The following is a 24,182-nucleotide window of genomic DNA, read 5'->3' as shown; positions in this document are numbered from 1 at the left end:
GAGGGAGCGTAATAATAATTTTTAATAACAGGCGCTTATTTTAAATCTGAATTGTTTGAAGGTGATGTTTAATGTGGTTACTGGAGGGACAATTAATTATATGAAATAACATTCTGTATGAAAGAAATAGACACAATTACTAATATTCTTAATTTACGATCGTTCAGATTGTAACGATGCATCCAAATGGAATTATTCAACAAATCTTTCAGTATGTAGTATAAAAAAGAAAATATTACTAAAAATTTGGATAGATATGCAATTTTGATAATTTTATAAAGTAATGTAAAGTAGTCACATTTAGTGGCCCGTAGACCTAGTAAGTTAGGGAAACTCATTTGCAACATGGTAAAATATACAAAATCGTGAGTAATTAAATTGACGATAATTCGTGTGTATCGGTTGCCTTTTCGACAAGCTGCAGTAGTATGAGTCTTTAAGGCAGCTCTTGAAGGCTAGTGCATCGTCGCAGGGGGTCGCATCCCCGCAGATCTGAGTCAATATTGTCCCCAGAGGCCCTCTTCGACGGGGTACACTTCGACGAGGCCGATTGTTTGCCCTCGGAATTTTAAAAGCATTAGCGGGCTCGGCAAACAGGCTAGCTTGAAAAGTAGAACGAAAAATAGAACGGTCACAGGGATCACGTGAGATCGGCTCGGGGTCGGCGCCGATGTCGAAGCGTAAGGTGTCAATCAACCGTGCCCGGAGAAGTCAAATATTTATCCAGGCAATTATTCCGGTGACACGCGAGTCGACAAAACCCTGGAGACCCAATATCGCTCTCCCTTCCTCGAATACAATTTATTCTAACGTATAATTTTCCTAATTACATCAGCTGCACGCACGGTTGCGTTGCCACACTTGCTCCGGGACGAAAGAGAAAGAGAGAGAACGAATCGATTTTCCTCATGGGATACTGGTTTCGACGCCATGGTGGTCCGAAAGTGTAAAACTAGTTTTTGTTTATCGTCTGTTTCTGATCTACCGATCGCTATAATTCATTTCATAAAATTATCAAACCATTCGCTAACTTACCACGTCCCCAAATCTTGAAAGAGACCGAATCGACTTTCTTCGTGGTGTACTCATTTTGTTGCTACACTAATCTAAATGTATAAAACAAGTTCCGTTCGTCTATCTCTGATCCACTGATTACTGTAATTAATTTTACGAAACTGTTAAATCATCTGCTATCTTAACAGCGTCCGCAAACGTCCAGGAATCTCAAAATCTTGTACGGAGGCGCGTAGCAGCAACGAACATATCAGACCACAGTGTTTACTCTATATTTGTCCCAAATGCCTGACCGATGAACGTCACAGAACTATTCCCTGCGAGGAGCAAAGGAGTCGAGGATCGAACAATAACCTACTCGATATATGTCCTCGGCTAGACCCTTGTTTTGGACAAGTATCGAGTAAACACTGTACTGTCATATTGTTCCCGATTTATCAAAATAATTAAGAGAAAAAGTACACTTTTACTGAATCTACTTCTCGCGATTGACGAAGATAATCTTTATTCCGCATAAAAATTTAGTATCAACATTTTCAGTTTAGTCTTCCTACAAGATTTTTCTCTTTAGAGAACAGCCCCTGGGTCTACACCGGTACCATAAACTTGTGAGACAAACAACATCGACAGCATTTCTCCATAGTGACAAAAAATTACTTTTCCTAAAATCCTGCAACTTTTGAAAGCGCGCGGAGCGAATAGAATAATTCTCGCCAGCTTCTAGACAACAGTTACCGCATCGTCGACGGTTTTCGCGCGCGAGGCTACCGGCAAGGGTTGAGAGAAAAAAAGTCCCCGGCCCATCGTCCGCTACTTTGCCTCAATTAATATGCGCTAACGTTGTTAATTAATGCCGAGTACCCGTGTTACACGGGCGACCGGTAGGCGCGCACGAAGGACTCCTCTCCCGTCGATTTGTCTCGCATTCGAACCGGGCGAGTTTCAACCCCCGGGTATCCCTCGTCGCATCTTAACTTCGACATCAGAGGCCAGACCAACCACCGCCTCTCTCTTCTGCCGCGATATTATCTGCAAGGAGAGTGCTCGAGAATATTATACGTGCGTGGTGTACACACCCCCCCGGTACGTATCGAGGGCCTAGCTACTTTAACCGTACTCGAGTCAGCCTGGATAGAGGTGGTGGTCGCAGGGGGTGGGGGGAGGAGGGGAGTGCAAGGGGGTGGTGACAGTGTCTACAGAGGAAGCGTCCCGCCTAACTGTCCTCAGTGTCGACTACTGCTAATCGAATTATCGATCCCTGTCCCAGCCGCGCCGGCTCGAACGGAATATTAGATTTTCGAGGAATTTCAATGCGGCACGCGGACTCGCCGCGAGGCTTCTTTCATACGGCCTGCTTTGTTCCCCGCCTCGTGTTAACTGATTCGATCTCGACGATGCTCGCCTACTCTCACCCCTCCCCCCCCTCCACCTCGGAGCCAACCCCATCGTCTTCGGCCTTTGAACAGCCACCATCGGTGCTGCAGGCATCGAGATAATTAGCTAGGAAATATCTTGGAACGAACGCCGGGATAATTGAGACGCTAAAAGACTCTTCGAAGGACATAAAAATGTTCGTGGCACAGGGACTGCCGGGAACTTCGGGGCTCTTGGGATTGGCCCCTCTGCTACCCTAATTCCCCACCGTAACATGTTGACCGGCGAGGATCTTTAAAAAAAGCCCCCGTCAAAAGCGACACGGTACTAACCCTCAGGACTCCTGCGAGTTCTAGGCCTGTGCCGGTGTCATTTCTGACACACGCCGATATTAACCGTCAGGACTCGTGCGAGTTCTGGGCCTATGCCGGAGCCATTTCTGACCCACGCCAATATTGACTCTCAGGACTCCTGCGAGTTCTGGGCCTGTGCCGGAGTCATTTCTGACCCACGCCAATATTAATCCTTAGGAATCCTACGAGTTCTGGGCCTATGCCGGAGTCATTTCTGACCCACGCCAATATTTCATTAATCTCTTAACCCTTAAATGCATGATAACCCTTTAATGCAAAATCCATCAGTGTTGGATTTTGTGTTAACATTTTTAGCCGCGCCATTTGCGAACTGAGAGTTCAGCTATTTGCCTCTGTCAATATTTAGGTTATGTTTAATGTGTTTACAGAAATAAATTGTTGCTGTAATCAAAGTTAGCAAGGAATTAGGTAAGTGGGGTCCTCAACGGACACCACGTATGCATTCATGTTCCTAATATTTAGTTCACCTATGCACTTAAGGGTTAACACGTTAACTGTCATTCACGTTAATGTCAGTCACATATGACTGACTGATTTTTGACCAGGTTTAGACATTGACTTGTATTGTGACATATCCAGATAAACCGAATTTTATTGAGAACTTTAGAAATCAGAAGCGTTAAAACAACATCCCCTATAATACATTTAAAATTTCCAGTTTCGCTTTCATTAATTAAATTCCTCTGATTTTGTTAGAATCTCTGGGAATGATATGTGGCAGTTAATCTCGTCCGCAACTCTATCTCCCAGGTACGGCGCACAGTGGGCAATTTGGACGAAATCGGATTCAAAGTCAAAGAACTTCCGATAGAAATGAGGTAGAGCGATGAAATTTTTTTTAAATGAAAGCTGAAACTTTGTAGAATATGGGAAAAATAGAAAGATTATTACCATCCAATCATTTCAACGAAAAAATGACTTCATTAGTTTTTGTCACAAAAATCTATTTTTTGCAAAATCCTGAGGTCGTAGACAAATTTTGAGACCAGATTTGAAATCAACGTGAAAAAATCGATGGGGAATGATGTATAGCATGTTTGAAAAAAATGTTTTCCGCGCGTGGTATTGGAAAAACTAAAATTTTCTTGAATTTGTGCGCGTTTAACGAATTTTCTCGAGGTTAAAAAACGTTCGTACCACAATCTCTCTATTTTTCTCATATTCTACAAAGTTGCAGCTTTCATTTAAAAAAAATTTCATCGCTCTACCTCATTCCTATCGAAAGTTCCTTGATTTTGAATCCGATTTTGTCCAAATTGCCCACTGTGCGGCGCGCCCGTCCGCAGATCCGTCTCTCAGGGACGGCGCGCCTGGCCGCGAATGGCACTAAAGCCGCTATAGTGGCGTTGCCGTTGAAACTGATGCTTTCCACGGAAGCCACTATAGTGGCGTACAGTACTTAAAAGATTAATCGCGTTGACCACCATACGGACTTATCCCCACCACCGCCGCGACGGGTCAAGAATGACTCCGGCATAGTATATAGTCGTTCGAGGTTACCCTCCATTATGATTGTACAGCTTCTATGTTCGTAAATGTTGCGAGAAGATTGCGGATAATATAGCTGCTAAATGCGCATACAGATGAACGCAACAGAGCTGCACCGAAGTCGATACTCTAATCTTTGATGGGATTGGATACGTCTAGTATTTCGAAGTGTAATAGCAACCGGTTGGAGAATCCTCATCGAACGTACGACAAAGAATCGATACGCTATAGACTGTTTTTAAAAGGAAAGTTGTAATAGCTGTCTACTCCACTCCAATAACTTCAGACTCATAACATGAGAGCAACAGAAGTTGGGTCGACAGCTATTGTGACTGTGAGGGCATCTTCTCTTCCGAAAACCAGACCATAATCGCATTGATCCTATACGTACGTATCTAACGTGACACGATACCGAGCCAATTTTTCGATTTTCGTTTCTCACTATTGTTCTGCATCAAGGTGAAGACAAAATTTCAACACAAGAACTACCAGACCAGTCAAAATGGCTGTATCCTAATCTCTCTTTTTTTCAATTACTGAAATTATAAAAATGCTTCCGTCAGAAATTTTTGAATGAACTTCATTGAACCACGTATCACAAAGCTCGAGGTTGTAAAACAAGCTCACATTATTAACGGCGACTGCGAGCGGCCGCTGAAAATTGCTGTATCATTATTCAAAATATTTTTCACATTATTAAATTTGTTTGAAAAAAGAAACAGCATCGAGTGCGAAGGGTTGACAAGATAAATCCCAATGAAATATGACAATTACAGCACCGTGCGAACAGCTTTCTAAGCCCCGGGAAAACCTCTGTATACGTCCACGAACTAACCAACTAAATAAGTCCCAAAAAATCTGAGAAGTCGACGTTACCGAAACAGTGTAGCCTTGGGAGACAAACGTGTCGCGCAAAAACAACATTCCCCGAGTAAATTCGCCAGGGTGCGTTAAATAATGCAGTTCGGACTCGTATCATCGTTTCCCGGGGTCAGAAATCCGCGGGCCAATATTTCGCGCGGGACAGGTACCCGCGAAAATTATACTCGCCCGTAGTCGGAGCGGTAAGGGGGTGGGGGTGGGGGGTGGGGGGTTGCGCGACAGATAGGGGGAAGGCCGCGCGAAATTTAATTCGTCGAAACGCCGTGGACGATTCGTGGTGGACGCCGCCCGGACATTCTATTTCCAGGTGTTCGCAGGTAGTGATAAATCGCGGAAACGTATCCGGGGCCACTTACTAGCATGCAGGCAGCATGTATATGAGACGTCACGTGTGTACGGGTTGGTTCGAGGCACGTTGCCTGGGCAAGTAGAAAAGAGGAAAAACGACTGGCAGAGATCTCCCCCCACCCCCTCTCTCCACGCGTATCCATGGTGCAAAGGAACGAAAAAAAGAGAGATAGAGAGAGAGAGAGGGAGAGAGGGTTGGGGAAGGGGTGGCGAGTAGAGAGGGCGGAAGGAAAATGTCGAGGAAAAATTCCAATATGCCTCGCAACTCGAACGGCTGTGCATAGAATGCGTTCGAGTCCTTGATTGTGCTTCGAAAGCATATTTTTCTCGTACTTCCGATATTGCAGCGGCGAGTCCCTCTCTTTGTAACTGGCTGCGCCATTCGGTCCCGTAACGTTTCCACTTCCACTAGCTCTTCTGCGTCTGCTCACCGCGACGTGTATTTTTCGGTGACGGTTTACCGGCGGGTGAAAAAATCGTCTCAGACGGGAAATGTGTATCGGGGTCTTGACGACAAGCTTCGGTGGAAGGTATGGCCGTGAACAGCAACGATGATATCCTTTCGACGATCGGCCCCATCACGCACGGCTGCAACGTCGAGGAAAATCAGCATCCCCATGCCTGAATCGCAACCTTATTGCGCGTCATCCTTCTCGTTCGCAAGATTGATTAGTGCAGCGAATTCTCGATTTATGTCAGCAACACGGGTCGTGTATCGTCCAGGAGACGTAACCGAGCCGCACTATGTTTAGACTCCTCGCCGTCCGAGGCCTCTCGAATCCCGCGCGGTAGTGGGGATAACTCCGCGGCGTTTATCGTCCAGGCCTTGGCGACGTATACAGAGCAATCACTGTAATCGGACAGTTCTCGGAAGTAGGCGTGCTGGAGATGCTAGGTCGCACTCTTTACTGAATTAGGCTTCGTTGATTTAAAAAGAAAAGTAAATTATATTCTATATAAGAAAAAAAAAAAATACTGGAACATTAGAACTATGGAGCCCTAAAATTGACTGACGTATATTCCTTCATAATAATATCAAGGCTGAGTTTATTCAGATTTCATAGGATTTCTATGACGACCAGTACTCGGATAAACAAGAATACTAAACAATTTCTCGAGAAAATATTTCCATAACTTTTAACGGTAAAAAAAATCTGAAATCCGTCATTTTGACAAGCTCGGTGGTTCCATCGTTGAACGCCCATGACGCCAGACACCGTGCGTCACTGTTCTCGATCAAAACTGTTGAAAAGTAGCTCCTAACATCTTGTCCCCGATAAATCGTAGCACGCGACACTGAACCAGTCCCATCTGCTTGTTCCAGGTGATGCATCACTGCCGCGTCAAGTTTCTGGATCAACCGGCAGCCGAATCGACGAACCTGTCGTCCCCTATAATGCCCGTTTAACGATTCCTTGGATCGTTGACTGTTCGAACGGTAGCCCGTTCGATAGCGAAGAAAGAAGAGCAGCGAGAACGCACGATCGAAAGGAGGAGAAGGATCGTTGGCAGGATCGGCATCGGCATCGGCCCGAGCACCGTCAGTCCTAAGGAGCACGTGCGAGCGTGATCCTGTTGGACACGACCGGAAGACAAGCAAGATTAACGATCCCGCGCGGCCGAACGTAGACGTGGAAGAAGAAAAAGGGTCCGACAGACAATTCGGCAACTGGTAAATGACTTTCGGTGTATCGTTCCCGGGGAACCGTACATCGTTCTCGAGACCTTCGTACCCGCTCGGGTACGGTAGACACTAGGTTCCAGACCAGCGTCAAGATAAAGTCAGTGAGAGCGGTCGCCCAGGATGAGCAGGACCGGGTGGTGCCGTTAGTGGTGTCCAACAGCTCGCCGGAGGGGCCTGAAGCCGAAGAGGGGGGCCCTGTACACGGCCCCCGAAAGGGCCAGCTGGATGGTCTAGCTTCCGAGCGGCCATCGTCCTCATCGTTCGTAGACACGTCTCCGGTCAGCTCGGAGGGGGACGGGAACGGGAACGGGAATCATCAGGTCCGATCGTCAACGGAGGACCTCGGTGCCGCGTGTGGTCCAGGTCTCATCCAGGCAGAGGTGGATGCTGGACGAGTCTTGGCCGACGAGGAGGTCGAGGTGGACGAGCCGAGGAGAAACGGCAGCGAGACGTTGAGGATCGAGTGCGGCGCGGCGTTGAACGAGGCTCCCGTACTGGTGCATCATCACTGCCGTCATCAACACCAGCATCAACACCAGCAGCATCAGCATCAACGTCGGCCGCAATCGGCGGCGATCGCGTTGGATCTGCAGCTGATAACCGACAGCTCGGAGGCCCGTTCGAAACGGCCGAGACGGACGTCGGCCGACGAGACGTGCGACCACCGAAGGGGACATTGTTTGGCGCACAGACACCGGGTGCCGCCGGCTGGCGTTTCGAGACATCACGCGGACAGCACGCGGAGGAATCCCAATCGATCGTGCCGGGTTCATGGTCGAAGGCGGGACCGGTCGCGGGGTAAAGCCACGGAAAGACAGGTCCAGACCTCGACGGATTTGACGGCGAATGATTTCGAGTGTTCAGTGATACGCCTGGAGCAGGACCCGATATTAGAGCCGGTCCGGATCCTCGGTTGCCCGGCCGCCGAAGGGTTCGAGATATCCTCTTTCCTGGAGCCCCCGCCCAGCTACGTCTACTCGGACATCAACGTAGCCAGGATACCGAACAGGGAACCGCCCCGGTACAGCTTGTACGATCCGAACGGTATACAGCCGAAGAGCCACGCCGGCAGCTTCGCGAAAATCCTCGAGGGATCGAACCGTGCCGTGAAGGACATTCACCGGAAGATGTTGGCGGTGGCACGTGCCATGACGCCCGCCTGGTCTCTACGGTTGCTCGGCGTCAGCTGCGGCTCCGTGCTATGCGCCTGGGGACTTCTGCTGATCTTGTCCGTGCTTGGCGGTGGCGCCTCCCATGGTACCGCCATCGGTGGTTTCGCCATCGGCAGTTTCTCGGGGACGATGGAGGACATGAACAGTGCCAGGTGCCCCTGGATGTGTTCCTGCACCGGACAGGACATCGACTGCTCGCAGCGAGGACTCACGCAGATTCCCGGGGAACTCACCACCGTACAAAAACTGTAAGTCCATTAACTCTTTGTCCATAGCAGGACGTTTTTTCTTTTTCTTTATCGCGAGGGAAATGCATTACGCGTCCCCCGAACCCCCTGGGAGGGGAATCCCGGCGGTGTGTGCAATGCCGGGTATACCCATTAAACCCCACGGTGACCTCCCTGAGCTAATTGGGACTACCCCCCACCCCTGGCAACTACCATCCCGGGGGGAGAGAAGCTCCCCCCATGTGATCCTAGACCATAGCAGGCCTCGGGAACAGGCCACTGTGGCGATCAGTCCGGCCCGTTAATGGTTATACTACGGTAGAACCTCGCTGGTTGCACGAAACGGGCCCGAAATGCGTGCGAAGGTATAGTTTGTGCCATGGAAGAGGTAACCAATCATGCGATCAGATTTCCCACCTCCCCACTCCGTGTTTCCTCCAAGTACCACCAGAATCCCCACCACGAGTTCCAGAAGTTCTAACAACTCATGGTGGGTGGCGGTAGTGTGCAACGAACGAGGACTCCGTGCGATGAACGAGATTGCAACGAGCGAGGTACTACTGTACTCATTAACCCATTTGCATCATTAGCATATATATATACGCTCAATTCATAAGGTCACTATCACCGGAGCCGTATGCATACGCTCAACTTTGTTGGTCGCTATCATCATTCGTTAGCTAAGAAATAGAAATGGAGGGTGTTGTTGGAGATGAAAGTAGTAATTATGATTTTTCTTATAATGCTGAAATATGAAGTTCTTTTACTTGCAGTCATTTTTGTACTTAAATATAATAAAAAAAAAAAAAGGTGATAAAGGCCTTCTTTTCATATTTCCTTATGATGCAAATAGGTTAAACGCACGCTCTGCCATCACTGTACCTTCGAAGTGAATTATTGTTAGCGGATCTGTGTGCAAAATAAAAATTGCTTGACTCGATTACAAGAGACACGAGCCGGGTAGAAATGTTTTTTCGTTCTTCAATAATTTCAGTGTTCTTTTTTCTTAATCTTCCAGCTGAATGTCACTGCGCGTGCATATCATCCGCAGTCTGATTACTGTTAATCTCTTGAAAAAAGTTCAGCACGTTCTCGGCTTGTCGGTCAACGAACCTACCATGTTTGCAGTTCCACATCGCTCACCGCCTTTCTTTTAAAAAATTCCCAATAATCGCCTTATACGCATCCGAGTTTCCTAGCTTTAACGAAAGTAACCGAAGGGTGGGGGGGGGGTCGGGTGGCTCGGAAGCGACGTAATAACTCGCTCGAATCCCCCGGATGACGTTTTTCAACGGTATCCTTCCTTCCCGGTGTGCATGGAAGTTCGACGCGGTGCAACGAGCAGCCAACTGATAACTAATGTCAGCCGCTTTTCGTTTCGGAGCGCAACGGATGTTGCAACTTCCGAGTGACTTGTCGAGAGAGTTTCATCCCCCGCCTCTCGATTTCCGCGCGTTCCCGCGCTAATTAGCGGGACATGGTTCTTTCTTTTTTTTTTTTCTTTTTCTTTTTCTGCAAGCCTCGGCGAAGTCATTCGACTCGGCGAGCCGGCTACGCGAGTCCGCCATACTGTCCCCGACAAAGGAAGCGCAACGACGGCCACCATTTTTTAATGAAACCTCGCGCGAAATACGGATGCCAATTTCCCCCGGAAAACGAAGATACAAAATATTCAAAACGTCTGCTTCGCTGCCCGGAATTTGTTGCTTACCGCTGTTAATAGTCTATGAATTTCCTAGTTCTCTTCAGTATTTGTTGGACTGTATATCCTTGCTGCTATGTGAACATTTGGTTATCGGTGTTGGTTGTTTATGTGCGGTGGTTTGGTCATTAAAACTATAGGAACTGCACAGAAATTTTTTTTGTTTAATAATTTTATAAATTATAGTTAGATTGTTATGGTAGTCCAGTGATCCCCTCGAAGGACCCAAAAATCTGATTTACAACAAACGAAAATTCGAAGAAAAATAATTTATTAGTCCTGGTGGTCACGTTAGGTGGCCCAGTTTGTTAAATATGGATAAGTGAAGCGGTTCGGGAATTTTTTTGAATTGAGATTAAATCGTGAACGTGTCCCAGGAAGCTGACGTTTCCCAGAAAGTATCGTTTTGCGGTTCGCGCGGGAATTACGTATTCCGTGTGTCGAGGTTTTCGCGTTTCTTTCGCGACGACGCGACGCGGCGCTTTCGTGCGAGCGCGTCGGCAATAATGTATTTCGAGGATTTAATTATTCGCGGGTATCCCTTCGGCTGCCGACGGCATATTAATCGTATGCTAATCGATCGTCATTAATGGGTCCCCGTTACAGCGAGTTTCGCTGCGCGCGGGTTCGAGCGCACGCAAGAAAACGAAGACGACCCTTTGATAAATTGTTTTGCTCGTTTCGCGATCCTTTATCGGGGACGCGTTGCGTCGCGTCGAGTCGCGTCGCGAGTGAAATTCTCGCGCATCGATATTCCCCGTTTAATTTATTACCGTCCTCCCGACGGGGAGTAATTACTCTTTAGCATTGAGGCGAGAGACAACTCACTGGGAAAGAGAACGCGTCTTCGAATCGATTCCCATTCGAGCGCCCCGTAACGAGTCGCCCAACATCTTTTAAGACGCGGCCCGGAATTATTCTGGACGGCGTTCATCCCGAGTCTTATAGTGTCCGCCATTTTCAGAAACTGAATTCCGCGAATGTTGCTCGTTGCTTCCCGGCCGACGTGAAATATTACGGTCCCGCGCGTTGTCGAAAATAATTTATCGATTCTAGATCTTCTCCGGTTCAATGATTTAAGAGGAAGCCATAGAATTTCGTGGACGACGAATTTCGACGAAGATTTATGATGGAAGTTGCAAAGCTGCGGTAAGAGTATAGTGTTGCGAAAGCAGTCGCAAAAGCAGCCCTCGACTCTGGAAATTGTGCAATATTTATGCATTTTAACGTATATTTACATATCTAATCTAATTTCTAATTTTAAAATTTTTTGGCATCGGATAAGTGTCTCGCCGTGGTACCATATTGCCAATAATCCAGACACTTAAACTAAAATTTCACACAAACTACATTCTAACACTGAATAAGCTGCAGAGCCACGTTCCTAATGTCCTAGGCAGTTAAACACTGCTATAATTGATTAATAAAAGAATAATAGAAGAGTTAAATAAATAAATTGGAAAGTTGATAAGTGATTGTCAAGAAAGCGCAATAAAATGCAACGAAGTGGGCTTCTTCTACAGGTCAGAATGCCATAAATATTGCACGCTGGTAACCAGATTTTCACACAGTTATTAACATAGTATTTTTATTGGTTTCCTAGCCGTAAGAAATTTCATAAAACAACTCGCAGGAATTTGCATAAGTGTCCGCGGTCTGCTCATAATTTTATATCTGACACGCCGCCAGGAGCCAGTTCTAATGGGGAAAAAAAAAACCCTCGAGACACCTGCAATAATTTCTTCCCATGACATTTTAAGCAAACTTTCTTTAAACGTCCCCACAGAAATTGAATCGCACTAATAGATCGTGCTGAAATGTAAATAATGCGCATAAATCTGTCGATTCTTTTAATGGCCACATCGTTCAGGAACGTGACTTTTAAATGCAATTACTCGCCCGCGCGGAGTCTGCGCATCGCGTGAAATTTTAATCGGGTACCGCGATTATATTTTTTATCATTCTTAAACTAGTTGCGGCGAGGTGTTTAGCGCTCGTCATTAAATAAATAAATAATAACGCGGACGAAAAGCGAACGGCGAGGCGTATGGTCCGAAGAAACCTATAATTACCGTCGGACGCAAAAAAGGAACATGTTAATCGCTGGGAGCGATGTGTACAGGGTGTTCAAACTGATTTGGTCATGTTCATTATCCGATACAAAGAGATGATCGAGAGAGACAATTGCGGCTGTACGATGCAAATGGCGCGCGCTAAAATTTCTTCTCGAGGCCGTATTCTTTAATACGTCCGGGCAGTTAATTAAAGTTTGCAGATCTTCTGTTTTCCCGTGTCATTAAAAATAAGTGGGGCGTTCAAGCTCGAGTTACAGTGCTCTGCAAAAGTTTCCAGCTAAAGGCACTTTCCACTTTGCATGTTCCAAACGACAAGCAGACTTTTTACCGGGCTCATGGACAAATGCAAACGTCGCTTATTTTGCGTTCGGATAAAATTTGTTTAATCCTTTTCTTTGGCCCGCAGTGCAAAAACAAATTTCTCCTCGAGAGAGAGAGAGACGAACTACCTCGACGACTACGACTCCCTCCCATAATTTCCACTGTACCGCGTCACATTTGACTTCGAAACAAACTTCCGGCATGAACCGTAGGAAACCATCGATTTACCGATCGCGTCATTACGCGTATTACGGCATAAACCGTGGTCGTATGGGACATCGTGCGAGCGTCTCGACGGTATGAAAGTTTGCGGGCGCGAGATCGGTTCGCTGCGCGAGCCTCGTTCGACTTCCGCGTTTAATAATTCCGCGACATTGTCGGGTAAAGTGTTTTCGCGTCGCAAATTATGGACATTCGCGGGACCGGGATACTGTCCATCGCGATATCATCGATAAAACCCGGGGTAACGACGGGGCCACGGGGTTCGCGGAGATACGATATCCTTGACGTTTTATTCCCGTCGGCCCGTTGTAACGGCGTTTTATTGCGAACCGTTGCGTTTTTATTGCGCCGTGGGCCACCCCGAAACCCCGCGCACCACCGAGGAAATGCAAAACTATTAAAGCCGGCTCTCTCCTCTCGGGCCGCGTCGCGGAAATATCCAAGCGGCTCGAACGCCGTGCCGTGCCGTGCCGTGCCGCGCCGGCCCGAGTGCTTAACGACCATCGTTCAATTCTCTTTCTACGCATCGACGTTCTACCGAAAGCAATTCCATTTAAATTACGCTTCTTCGACCCGCTCGGTACGACGCGGGGGACTCCGATCCGCTCGCGAAACGCCGCCGCGCCGAAGCGGTCCCTCAGCGTCCCCACCAGAGTCGCCAGATCAGGGGAATCGGCTCGAATCGAGGGGAAAAAGGTGCCCCCTCTCCGCCACTACCGGATCAGAGCCGGAACGCGTCACGTGACCCGGCCGAGGCGGAAGCGTGGGGGTATAGCGTCGTGGAAGGGGAACGGTAGAGTGGGGAGACGAGTCTTGAACTGGCAACACTGTGTAGCACGGAACTGTACGAAACCAGTAGTCGCCAGATCAGGGGAATACAGTTACCACCTCTCTGCCGGCAGCGGATCACGTGACCCCATAGCGGCGGAAGCGTGGGGGAACAGGGCCGTGGAAGGGGAACGGCAGAGTGGGGACACGGTGACCAGTATGAAAATTGAACGACGGTTTTCAGAATTCCACGATGCTGTCTTTAAAAATTAATATTGTTCGTAACATTTGTTTGACTTTGGTATCTGTCCAATCTAAAAAGAGACCGAGAAGTAATTCCTGCGGCAAGGTTTAACCCTGTGTCTTTTTTATTAGAGTGGTCAAGTTTCTTCGATTTTACGGAACTTTTTTCGGAATGGTTTGAAAAGAAAATTACACGTGGAGATAGGACGGACCCGCCGAGATTTCGCCGGGAACTCTGATGGCCCGTGTCACTACCAATCGATTCACCTACACTCGTGTATTACACGACGCTGTTTAGCTGTCCGCAGACCGCAGATTTAGATGGGGTTACGAAGAGGGAAATCTGGCCGGTCGAGTCCCTAATTATCTTGACATCGGGACGCTACGGGCAAACAGGTAGAACAGTGATTCTCAACGGACCTAAACTTAGTGTCCCGAACGGTCCGGGATATATCCGACCAACGTTCAAACGGGTCGCGTACCTTGATCACGAAACTGAGACGATATATTACGGCCGTGATTGCCAGCGCGAAATAGACAGCGCGGAATTCCCTGTACTTTGATTTCCGATCCCCACCGAACAGAACCGAGAGTACCACGAGGCATTTTTAAGCGACGCACTAATGAGAAAAATCTTTTCAATTTTACTTTCTTCAAACATTGAAGTAAAACAAATTTGTTAATAGGCGTTCTGGTGAAAGCCACCGCAAAATACATTTTCCTCGATCAGAGTATTTCTCAAAAAATGGTTACACGAGAATTATTTGTAAACATTGTCAGTGTCTCCACAGACGTATTTCAGGCAACTTGTTTCTCCGGATGTCCCCGTCGTTAGTCTCTTCGAAAAATCTTCCGATAACACAAACACAGCATAATCCATCGGGATAACGCTGCGAGGAGCGAACGGTAGGACCCGTTTATTCGAAGGATCATCTGTAACAGAGACGTTGATGTGATTCACGGGTGTTGGGGGAGCGAGAGCGGCGACCTTGAGCAGTTTATTTTTCTCCGGTAGCATAAACGAACCGTTCTATCAATCACCGTCGCCCAAACGTTTGTAGCTACCGGGTCCCGTGGCGCACTCGAGCCTCCAAATAAACAGCGGATCGATTATCTCCGTTTCCCCCGGACGAGCCTTCCCCGGACAAAGAAGAAACCCTTTAGGAGAGAGTGGACGCTTATGATTTTTCGATTAACGCTACGCAAACATCCGACCGGCAAGGAAAACAATCGGTGTCGAGTGTTCGTGGGAAGCTCTCGATGTTTTCCCAAGAGGCTTTTGACGTCTGCGAGGCGTCGTGTGCTCCGAAATCGACTTAGACTGACGAACCCTTCAAATCGTTTTTTCAAACCGAATAGCACACCCGGTATAAATTCCAGCTTGCATGTAGAACATAACTGGACTGTGAATTTTATTAACCCTTGTAAAACTAAATTTTTCTTCTGTCTTAGAATATTTTCATTTTATTCGTACGGAACTGATCCGATTTCCACATATAATATTTAAATGTTTCGTAATCTGTTGAATACAAATTTTGTAATATTTTTTGTAATTTCTTTGAAATAACGCGACAAGAATTTCTAGTGGTGCTTCAGAGTCACCACTCGAGCGATAAGGGTTAATTCTTGTTTTTTCTTAAACTGTGCGAATAAGTATGCCTGAATGTAGAACATAAATAAACTTTAATTTAACTGTTTCTTTTAATTGACCTGGACAAATTTTATTTTGCACGAAGCTCTGCAGTCTGATTGTACGAAGACTGTCCTAAATGCACAGGAAAAAGACAGCGTCGAAGTTCTTCCAACCGGAAGTCGTTGCGGATGTAGAACATAACGAGACTTTTTTTCGGATTTTCCGCATTTACGACAAAAATGAGTCAAGCACAAAACTGAAAAGACAGAAGAATTTGAGAATATTCTTATTAACACTAGGTTTACGGGACCCGTCAAAATGACGGGTTCTAATATTTTTAATTTACGATTATTGAGATTGTGAAGATCCATCTACGTGGAATTACTCAACAAACTTATTTCCTTAGATATACATTATTTAAAAAATGGCTGAAAACTTGGATAGACACAATCTTCTTATTTTTATAAACTAATGTAAAATACTCAGTTTTAATGCTCCGTAAACCTAGTGTTAAAATAGTGAAAAGAGGAAGTACCCCTAAAATTGTGCCCTGACTCTCCCAATGAACCTTGCCAATTACAAGACTTTTCGGCGCCATAATTATCCGTTGGAGGTCAGAACAGACCCACGGAGGGTCAGAAAACATCGACATCTGTCTGCAACTCGCCCCTTCCAGAAATGTCGTTCCTTCCTTCGGAGACCCGCGAGCAGAGATGCTCAACCTTGAAGAGGCCCCCTTCCAGACGCGAGACGTCGCGCGCGAGGACTTAATAAAATTCGTCAGGCGATAAGCAAGCTAATGATCCAAATTAATCGGATTTCCCGGGCTGAAAGCAGCAACGAGAGACGCGTCGCTCGATTATCCGTGGAACGAGGGACAGATAGAGGCCCTGTTTCGCGGCGGCACGGCCGTCGTTCCTTGTCCTCGCCCTTTGCCGAATCCTCTCTCCACCTCTGCCCGTTCCACGGTTCCCGAATTGTAATTAAATTTTTTCGTCGCGATGTCCCGTGCCTGGCGACGCGTGAAATCGAGGAGCACACGCACCGCCATTCGGATTCCTCGGGCGCAATGCGGTAGCCCGCATAGTTGCCCGGCTCCCGTGAAACTGCCACCACCGCTGGACCCGAGCACGAAACCTGCGGAAAAGCGACGACCAGCTGCGGAAATCCTCCCTTTTTCCTCGCTCTTCCGTTATCGTTTCATCGAAGATTTGATTTGAAATTATATGAACGGATCACTGAACTTCACCTTGGCAACCCAGATATTTTTCACTTTTCACCGTAGAATCCTGTACATCGTGACGAGAAGATGCCAAAAATCGAAGTTTCGAGGCGAGGAATTGACTGGTTCGAAAGTTATGCGTGTTCAAAGTTGAGCTATTACACTTTGTTCTGGGAAAAGTTGTTCTCGAACTGTGGTTAAAGTGTAGAGACGTATATGGGATCTCAAAGAGAAGGTGTAATCGCTTAAAGTGTTAAAATCGATGGATTTTAAACACGCGTAACTTTTTAACCAGTGAATTCCTCGCCTCAATACTTCGATTTTCGGCATCTTCTCGCGAAGATGTACAGGATTATATGGCAAAAAGTTAAAAATTTTTGGGTTACTTAGGCGAAGTTTAACCCGAAAGTTAAATACCTTAAATCTCTTCTGCAAACTTTTATCTTGAGAGCATCCGACTTACAGACCTGTCTTGTTAATCTGATACATTGAGTATATGTCTACGAAACAGGGACTCAAAGTTATCTAACTGTAAGATACTTTTACAAAACCATAAATAATTGTTGGAGAAACCACTGAAAGAAGTTAATCAGTTTTTAATTTCCCCCGCAAGAGTTCCTGCGTAGTTCCATCTACATACCAGGTTTATTGAAAATTGAGACGTTCATCCGCTCACGGTCTTTTTGCAACGTCGATATTAATTTGTTTGAAATAAAGTAATTACGTTATCGCCGATCAATTAAAAGCGATGAATCAGAGAAAAAGTGGCCCCTTGGTAGCCAACAAATCCGCGAAGTCACGCTGCCGCATGACAACGCTTCGAAACGTGTTGCTCCGACGATGCAAGAAGCCTTTAGCTCGGATTGGAAGATTCTTCCGCATACGGTGCATTCACCGGACTCGGTTTCTTGCAGTTACTTCTTTGAGTCGCTGCATCATGCTTATACGGAGTCGCATACTGGCGATGATGGTCTAAAGTGTGACGGCGATTTTACCTTTGCGTGGGCGGATATTCGCGGACAAAACCATCAAGAGTATTTTCATGATCGAGCTACCTTCAATTTAAAGAAGGAAATTTAATTTTGGAAGAAATATTAAACGCGTCACTCAGAACTATTTTCCGCCGCGTTTTATTCACATTTTCCCGAAAAATCTGTCGAAAATCGTCGCGTTTCGTTTGCGTTTTCGTGAAAAATTGTCTAAAAATCGCGTATCTCTGGAAAACAGTTGGCGGGAAGGCCGTTCGCGAAGAAGTCCCGAAGTCGTTGGGCGGCGGTTACGAAGCAGCGATTCAGCGGTTTTCATCTCGCTGTTATTTTCCTCGGCCATGCATAATACTCGAGGTATGGTACGGCATGGTATACGGTATCCGGTTGGACGGGAGATGCTGCATTTTGCTGCCGCAGAACGGAGAAACGCTCGGCTAACCGCAAATATTTTACGCCGCCTTCGGGCGAGTCTCACGTAGCTTCGTTTAGGTGTACGTAGCCGCGAAACGCTATGGCTGTGTCCCTGGACCTGGCACGCTTCCTCTAGCCGAGCCAGACATCGGATTCCGTGCACGTATACTGCTCCAACCTTGCAAAGGATACTTCTAATCGAGTCCAGAAACCGTGTTACCCCGAGACTTCCCGCGAGAGAGCTTCCACGTCCGCTCGCGATCAAACCCTAAGACCGACCGTCTTAAAGATTTCCTCGTATCGAGCGCCGATTGCTGCTCGGATAATTCCCCGCAACCGCTCCTGAAAACCACTGTCCGCCGGATAGTCGTCTGCACTAACCGTTTTTTACCGTACCGGCCATTTTCCTTACGAGAAGACGATCCCGTGATCGCCGTTTCCGCTAAACATCAAACGCGCCACCGCTTCTATAAAAGATTTAATATTTTTTATTGTAGAATTATTTTACTAATTTTTATAATTTTGTAATATTCCTTAATGGGTCATATGTCGCTACAAAAATCGAGAAATGTCCGAGTCAATCCAATCTTGTAATTTTTGAAGGCGACACCTCGAGTTCCGGAATTGTCGCTTTCGGCTACTCTTTCGCAAAACCAACTGGAGAGCTTGACCAACTAAAAGATTATTTTACTACTTTTTATAATTTTATAATATTCTTCAATCGATCATGTATCGTTATAAAAATCGAGAAATGTCGGAGTCAATCCAATCTTGTAATTTTTGAAGGCGACACCTCTGGTTCCGTAATTCTCGCTTTCGCAAAACCAACTGGAGACTTAGCTAAAAAAATAGAAATTGTGGTCACACTGAGAAAATTTTGGATCTAATTGTAGATAAAGACATACGGAACGGGTGTGTTGAGGTATAGCCGATTATGTCATTTGACTTTTTACAAACAATTAATAATAATGCCCTCTTGCAAGATACAAGTACACAAATTTTGAGCGTTATCTAATTCTTGCAATTTTGCTAATTTATGAAATCGTTTCAGGAATAACTTTTAGACAGTATGTAGGTGGACAATATGTGAAAAGATTTTTGTAACTCCGTGACCCAGAAAGTCTCTCCACAGTACTCATTACCTGATACCCGGTACCAGAGGATTCATTAATTTCATTCGTAACATGTTTTCTTAGTGTTTCATACTTGGTCGGCAACATTTCCTGCTCTATTTGCGGGACTCGACGTTTAATCTCTAAATAATGAGATGGTCCCCTCGAGACGTTATAAAACTCGAGGAGAAATGGAACTTTACAGTGCTCGTCTGTTTTAAAGTCTTCGCGAACATCCTCTCAATTATATTCTGCTAAATTATCAACGAACATCAACCCTCCATCAATCACGCGCCATTTGCAAGTAAATGATACTTCGCCAATTATCTGGGAACTCCTCCAACCTGCATCTATTGACACACCCAGAAGAGAATTATAAATCTTACAATTCATCTTTGAGTCCCGATCTTTAAAGTTTGTATATTAATTTTCTATTTTTACCACTTGCTTCTGAGAGCAAAGATGAAAAATCACTCGGTTAATCAGCGTCTAAAAACAGCACTGACTTACCCTTGCTGCAATGCGTCGGAATGTTTATAAAAATCGAATTGAATAAATACCGGGAGATCAGTTCGAACGATTTCTTCGCGTTCATTCTAATCGGATCGGAGTGACAACTCGGGAATGCATCGGAGCGTGTAAACTATACGACTTTCTAATTTTACAAGACACCGGTGGGAAGGTGAAATTGATCCAAATGTTGAAAACGTCGATCGTGGAACGAGCCTCTGGATCGTTGCGAGTCGTTCGGGCCCCGTCACGTCCTCTCAACGCTGTAATTAATCCGCCGATCTATAATTAAGTCTATGATAAACGGAGTGTCTGAACGATGATTAGCATTATTATTTATAATAACACGGCGAGCTGTCGCGCGTAACGCGCTTCCGAGCACACGCAGCCAGCCTCCGGACAATTAATCATCGCTCGAGCAACAATTACGCCCGATTATATGGCGCGGACCGATCGAGATGTATTGTAATTAGCATCGTTGGTCCGAACTGGCGTTCGCTTATAGTACACTCGAGAAGCTAGGCTCGATATCTGTCGAAGCCGAGGCTCCGGCGTGCACTGCCGCCTCCTCGGTATACATATATCGTTTCTGTATAACTATAATTAAAATTCTGCATCATTTACGTGTTTACCGGCTCGCAGCCGATTGTGTATGCGTTGTCACAATATATCGTGATTATGCATAAATTTCTGGTATTTATTCGCCATTGAATCACGCGTTCCGAAAAGGAAATAAATTCGAACGGCATAAATCAATCGGTTTACTGGAACAATATCGTTAACTCGGTGGCAGAATTATTTTTTCGAACGGTCTCTCTCTCTGTCCATAGATTTTCATTTCCATTTATTTGCATTCTATCGATACTGTTTTTTTTTATCAACACATTTAGAATTTAACTATTCCTTCGATTCGTTTATCAAGGTATTGAACAGTTCGTTGTCGATTAATATCGTTAAATTAAAATTGTCCGAGTGTCTTTAGTTTCTGTAGTATACACTTTAAAACAGTTTTTTGATCGACACTAATTAATTAATCCCTTGGGTAATTTAATAAGGGTACTGGTTTATTGTTAATCAATAGGGCACACGGTGGTGATATATTTTTAAGCAATACTCCTCAGCTAGTTTTTCTGATACATGTATATCAGACTTTCCTTTAAAATATTTATTAAATTAACTAAACACGGCAACACGGTGGACGATTCGACGCGCCTAACTGTGTAATATTGATTGCGCGTCTAGCTAAAGGTAAATAATTTCTCGGCGTCTATGGTGGAAGTTATTCATGACTTGATATAATGCTGATTCAAACGGTCTCTATTTCCGAACCGCTTCGATCCGCTGCAATAATCAACCAGACGCGAATCAATTAAAATTAAGTGCTTACTAAATACCATGATTAGACTGTCTCTAGTTCCACGATAATTTAATAAACATTATTCAGGGATGGCTGAGCAAGCAAGATAAAGTTCCAGGTTTCTCAAAAGAGATAATGAAACAAAAAAATTGTTCTCAGAATGAAAACCAATATTCAGACAATGCAATACAATAGTATATTAGTTTAGAAAATACAGTGTTTATGTCCCAAATGCCTGGACGATAAAAGTCCCTAGAGCTTCGCTACCTTTTCTACATTCTGCGTGGATCAAACATCTCCTGTTCGATGTGTGTCCTTGGATAGTCCCGAGTTTTGGACATGCATCGTGTAGACATGTATGTTTACAGTCCTCGGCGACCGAGGCCTCTAGAGCTTCGCTGTGCTTTTCTACGTTCTGCGTGGATCAAACAATAGTATCTCCTGTTCGATGTGTGTCCCTGGCTAGTCCCGAGTTTTGGACATACATCGTGTAGACATGTATGTTTACAGTCCTCGGCGACCGAGGGCTCTAGAGCTCCGCTGTGCTTTCTACGTTCTGAAAACCCGTGTTTTGGACACGTACCTAGTAAACACTGTATAGACATTTTTAAACGATCTCCAGAAGAAACAGTACAATAAAAATTAAAGTTTCACACAAATTGATGCGAAGTTGGGGGTTTCGGGTCGAAAAATTTATTGAAATCGCCGTATGAAAAATTTGTAAAAATTCGTAAAAATTTGTTTTCCGCCTGTATGGAAGCGCCGCGATAGCGGAGCGTTTCCATGTGAGCGAAACCTCGCGTTATCTTTTTATATCGGGTGAGATCGACCGAAATCTCGTCGACGTCGCGCTTTCCGCGAAGAAACCACTGCCGGGGCAGCAAGTGTGTTTCGCCGATTCCGTGTTCTCTCCCTCTCTCTCTCTCTCTCTCTCTCTCGCTCTCTCGTCCTCGCCGAGCGTTTCCGTCAGTTTTCTTTTATTGTTGTCTGTTTGGAGCATACCTACGAGTGCGCTTTCATCGGGGAGGGCCGGGGCGAAAGTTCCATTAGACGGTTGCGCAGCTTCCATCGGAATTCAGGGAAGGGTGTCGATATGTCTGGCCGGCACGATTTTCTACCTGAGGTCTGTCCGGTCCATTCTGATGGTGAAATTAATGGTTTTTTCCGGGACGCGGCGGTGTGCAGGTCAAACAAAGCATTATCGAGCGGGGGGGGGGGGGACGCGGTCCGGGGAGGCTGGATCCGTTGCATTTTTTCACGTTGCCCGATTTAAAGCTCCTCGAATTTCTCCGGGATATTGTACCGGCGGCGTTCGCCGGTTCGACGAAAAAAGATCGTCACGGTCTGTTCTACTCGTTTCTATTTTTTTTCTCTCTCTCTCCTTTTCTTTTTTTTACATTTTTCTTCCTGTTTTACCTCGGCCCCGATCGACTGTTTCGCCCGTGCAAGCTTCATTATCTCGTGATTTATTGTTTGTACCCGATCGTTTTCTTCGACACTTTCTGTCGTAACGCGGCCAAAGTACACGACCCGATTGTTTTTTTAATTAGCCGTCTGCACGGATTTACGGAGCGAAGCTCTGAACATCGCGAGAGGTCGTGCGAGACGTTTGCAGAATTGTTGATCGGAGGATGCTGCTGCTGCTTTTACCTCGCGTCGCGACTGCGATGTAAACTATTTACCAGTTATTATTATTCCGTTGATGATATGTTCAGCGTGCGATCAAGATGAAGCTAATTTAATTTAACGCTGTCGCGGTTAGTAAAGTTTGTAGACTTGTTGTGTGGTTAAAGAATAATTGCACTCGCTTCGTGATTTTTCATGCGTTATAACGCGCACAATCGCGTCCCTCGGCAATGCGTAATATTTTCGCGCTGTTCCGGCACATTAAATCCGTATAATAATATGCGCGGAACATCCAATTAACAGAATCCTGCCTCTCTTCTCCGCCACCATTTGTTTAGATGTCTTCGTGATTGCGATGCTTCGTCAAATGCGACTGTTCGCAAAATATTTCAAAAATGCGACAAGGGAAAACGAGTGTTCCCCTACGCTGGACGGTTGCGTCGTTATTATAACGCGCGGGAAAATCCATTTGACAATGTTTGCGCGAAATACGGGCCCGTGGTCGCGTAAATATACGACGCTTTCGGACTAATGAAAATTAGAAGGGCCGACTGTGCTTCGCAACTGTGAATCATAAATAGCTCGGAATTTAAATACAGATTGTAATTAGAATATTATTTCGTTTTATCTGCTTTATCCGCGTGGAACTTTGTCCGGTAATAACCAGAAAATAAACGTGAATTTTCAATTTGTGTGACTGCAATCGCAGGTGATTGCTGCAATCTTCTATTCAATTGTAACGTACGTTCGTTTGATTGCGAGTGTAAGCATGTTCCAGTTGTAAAACATGCACGGAATTGCTGACAGTGCATCAATAACTATTGCGAGTAAAGTAAAACAAAACAAAAATAGACGTCTCCTCACCGTCGTTGATCATATGGCCAGCAATACAGTGTCTACTCGATATTTGACAAAAACACGGGTCTAGTCATTGTCATATATCGGCCAGGAGATACTATTCTTTGACCCACTTGGATCCACTGTATTATGTGTACACTCCTCGGCGTCCAAGGTCACTCAAGCTTCGGGGATACTCCGCGGCAGTGGGGATAGTTCTGTGACGTTTATCGGCTAGGCATTTCGGACATATATGAGGTAAACACTGTATTTATCGTTTCTCTCAAAATGTCAAGGTATTACAATTTTCTAAAAATTCTTTCTCAAGAGATTGTGCAATCTCCGCAAAAATTTTTGAAATAGTAATTATCCTCCGACACCGGGAACACTTCGCACGTGCAAGAGGAAATCGGCAATTTCTCCATTGGTCCGTCAGACGTGATCGTATTCGCGGAGCGTCGGTCAGGTGTCCTTTTTTGCGCGCGAATTAATGGATCCGCAGGGGCACGTGACAATCGGCCATTCGAGCAAAGAATTAGTCTGAAAAGAAGTGGCGGGGTTTCTTTCTGCGGGCCTCCCTTTTACGGATTC

At 45.7% G+C, this 24,182-nt stretch overlaps 1 protein-coding gene across 2 annotated transcripts in view; it reads left to right on the top strand.

The window, feature by feature from the left end:
- Sli (slit guidance ligand) overlaps positions 1 to 24,182 on the top strand; it is a 689,366-nt gene that overhangs the window by 54,793 nt on the left and 610,391 nt on the right. The window contains exon 2 of one of the 2 annotated variants that reach the window (XM_076788604.1): positions 6,805 to 8,584. In XM_076788604.1, coding sequence (XP_076644719.1) covers positions 8,292 to 8,584 — 293 coding nt within the window. In that variant the 5' untranslated portion in view covers positions 6,805 to 8,291. Of the gene's footprint in view, positions 1 to 6,804; positions 8,585 to 24,182 lie in introns of those variants that run through there. The other variant, XM_076788603.1, reaches the window with a different exon arrangement.

This window comes from Halictus rubicundus, chromosome 5 (assembly GCF_050948215.1).
Source record: "Halictus rubicundus isolate RS-2024b chromosome 5, iyHalRubi1_principal, whole genome shotgun sequence".
Lineage (NCBI taxonomy): Eukaryota > Metazoa > Arthropoda > Insecta > Hymenoptera > Halictidae > Halictus > Halictus rubicundus.
Note: the sequence above shows the minus strand (reverse complement) of the source record. Positions and strands in the feature narration are given on the sequence as shown.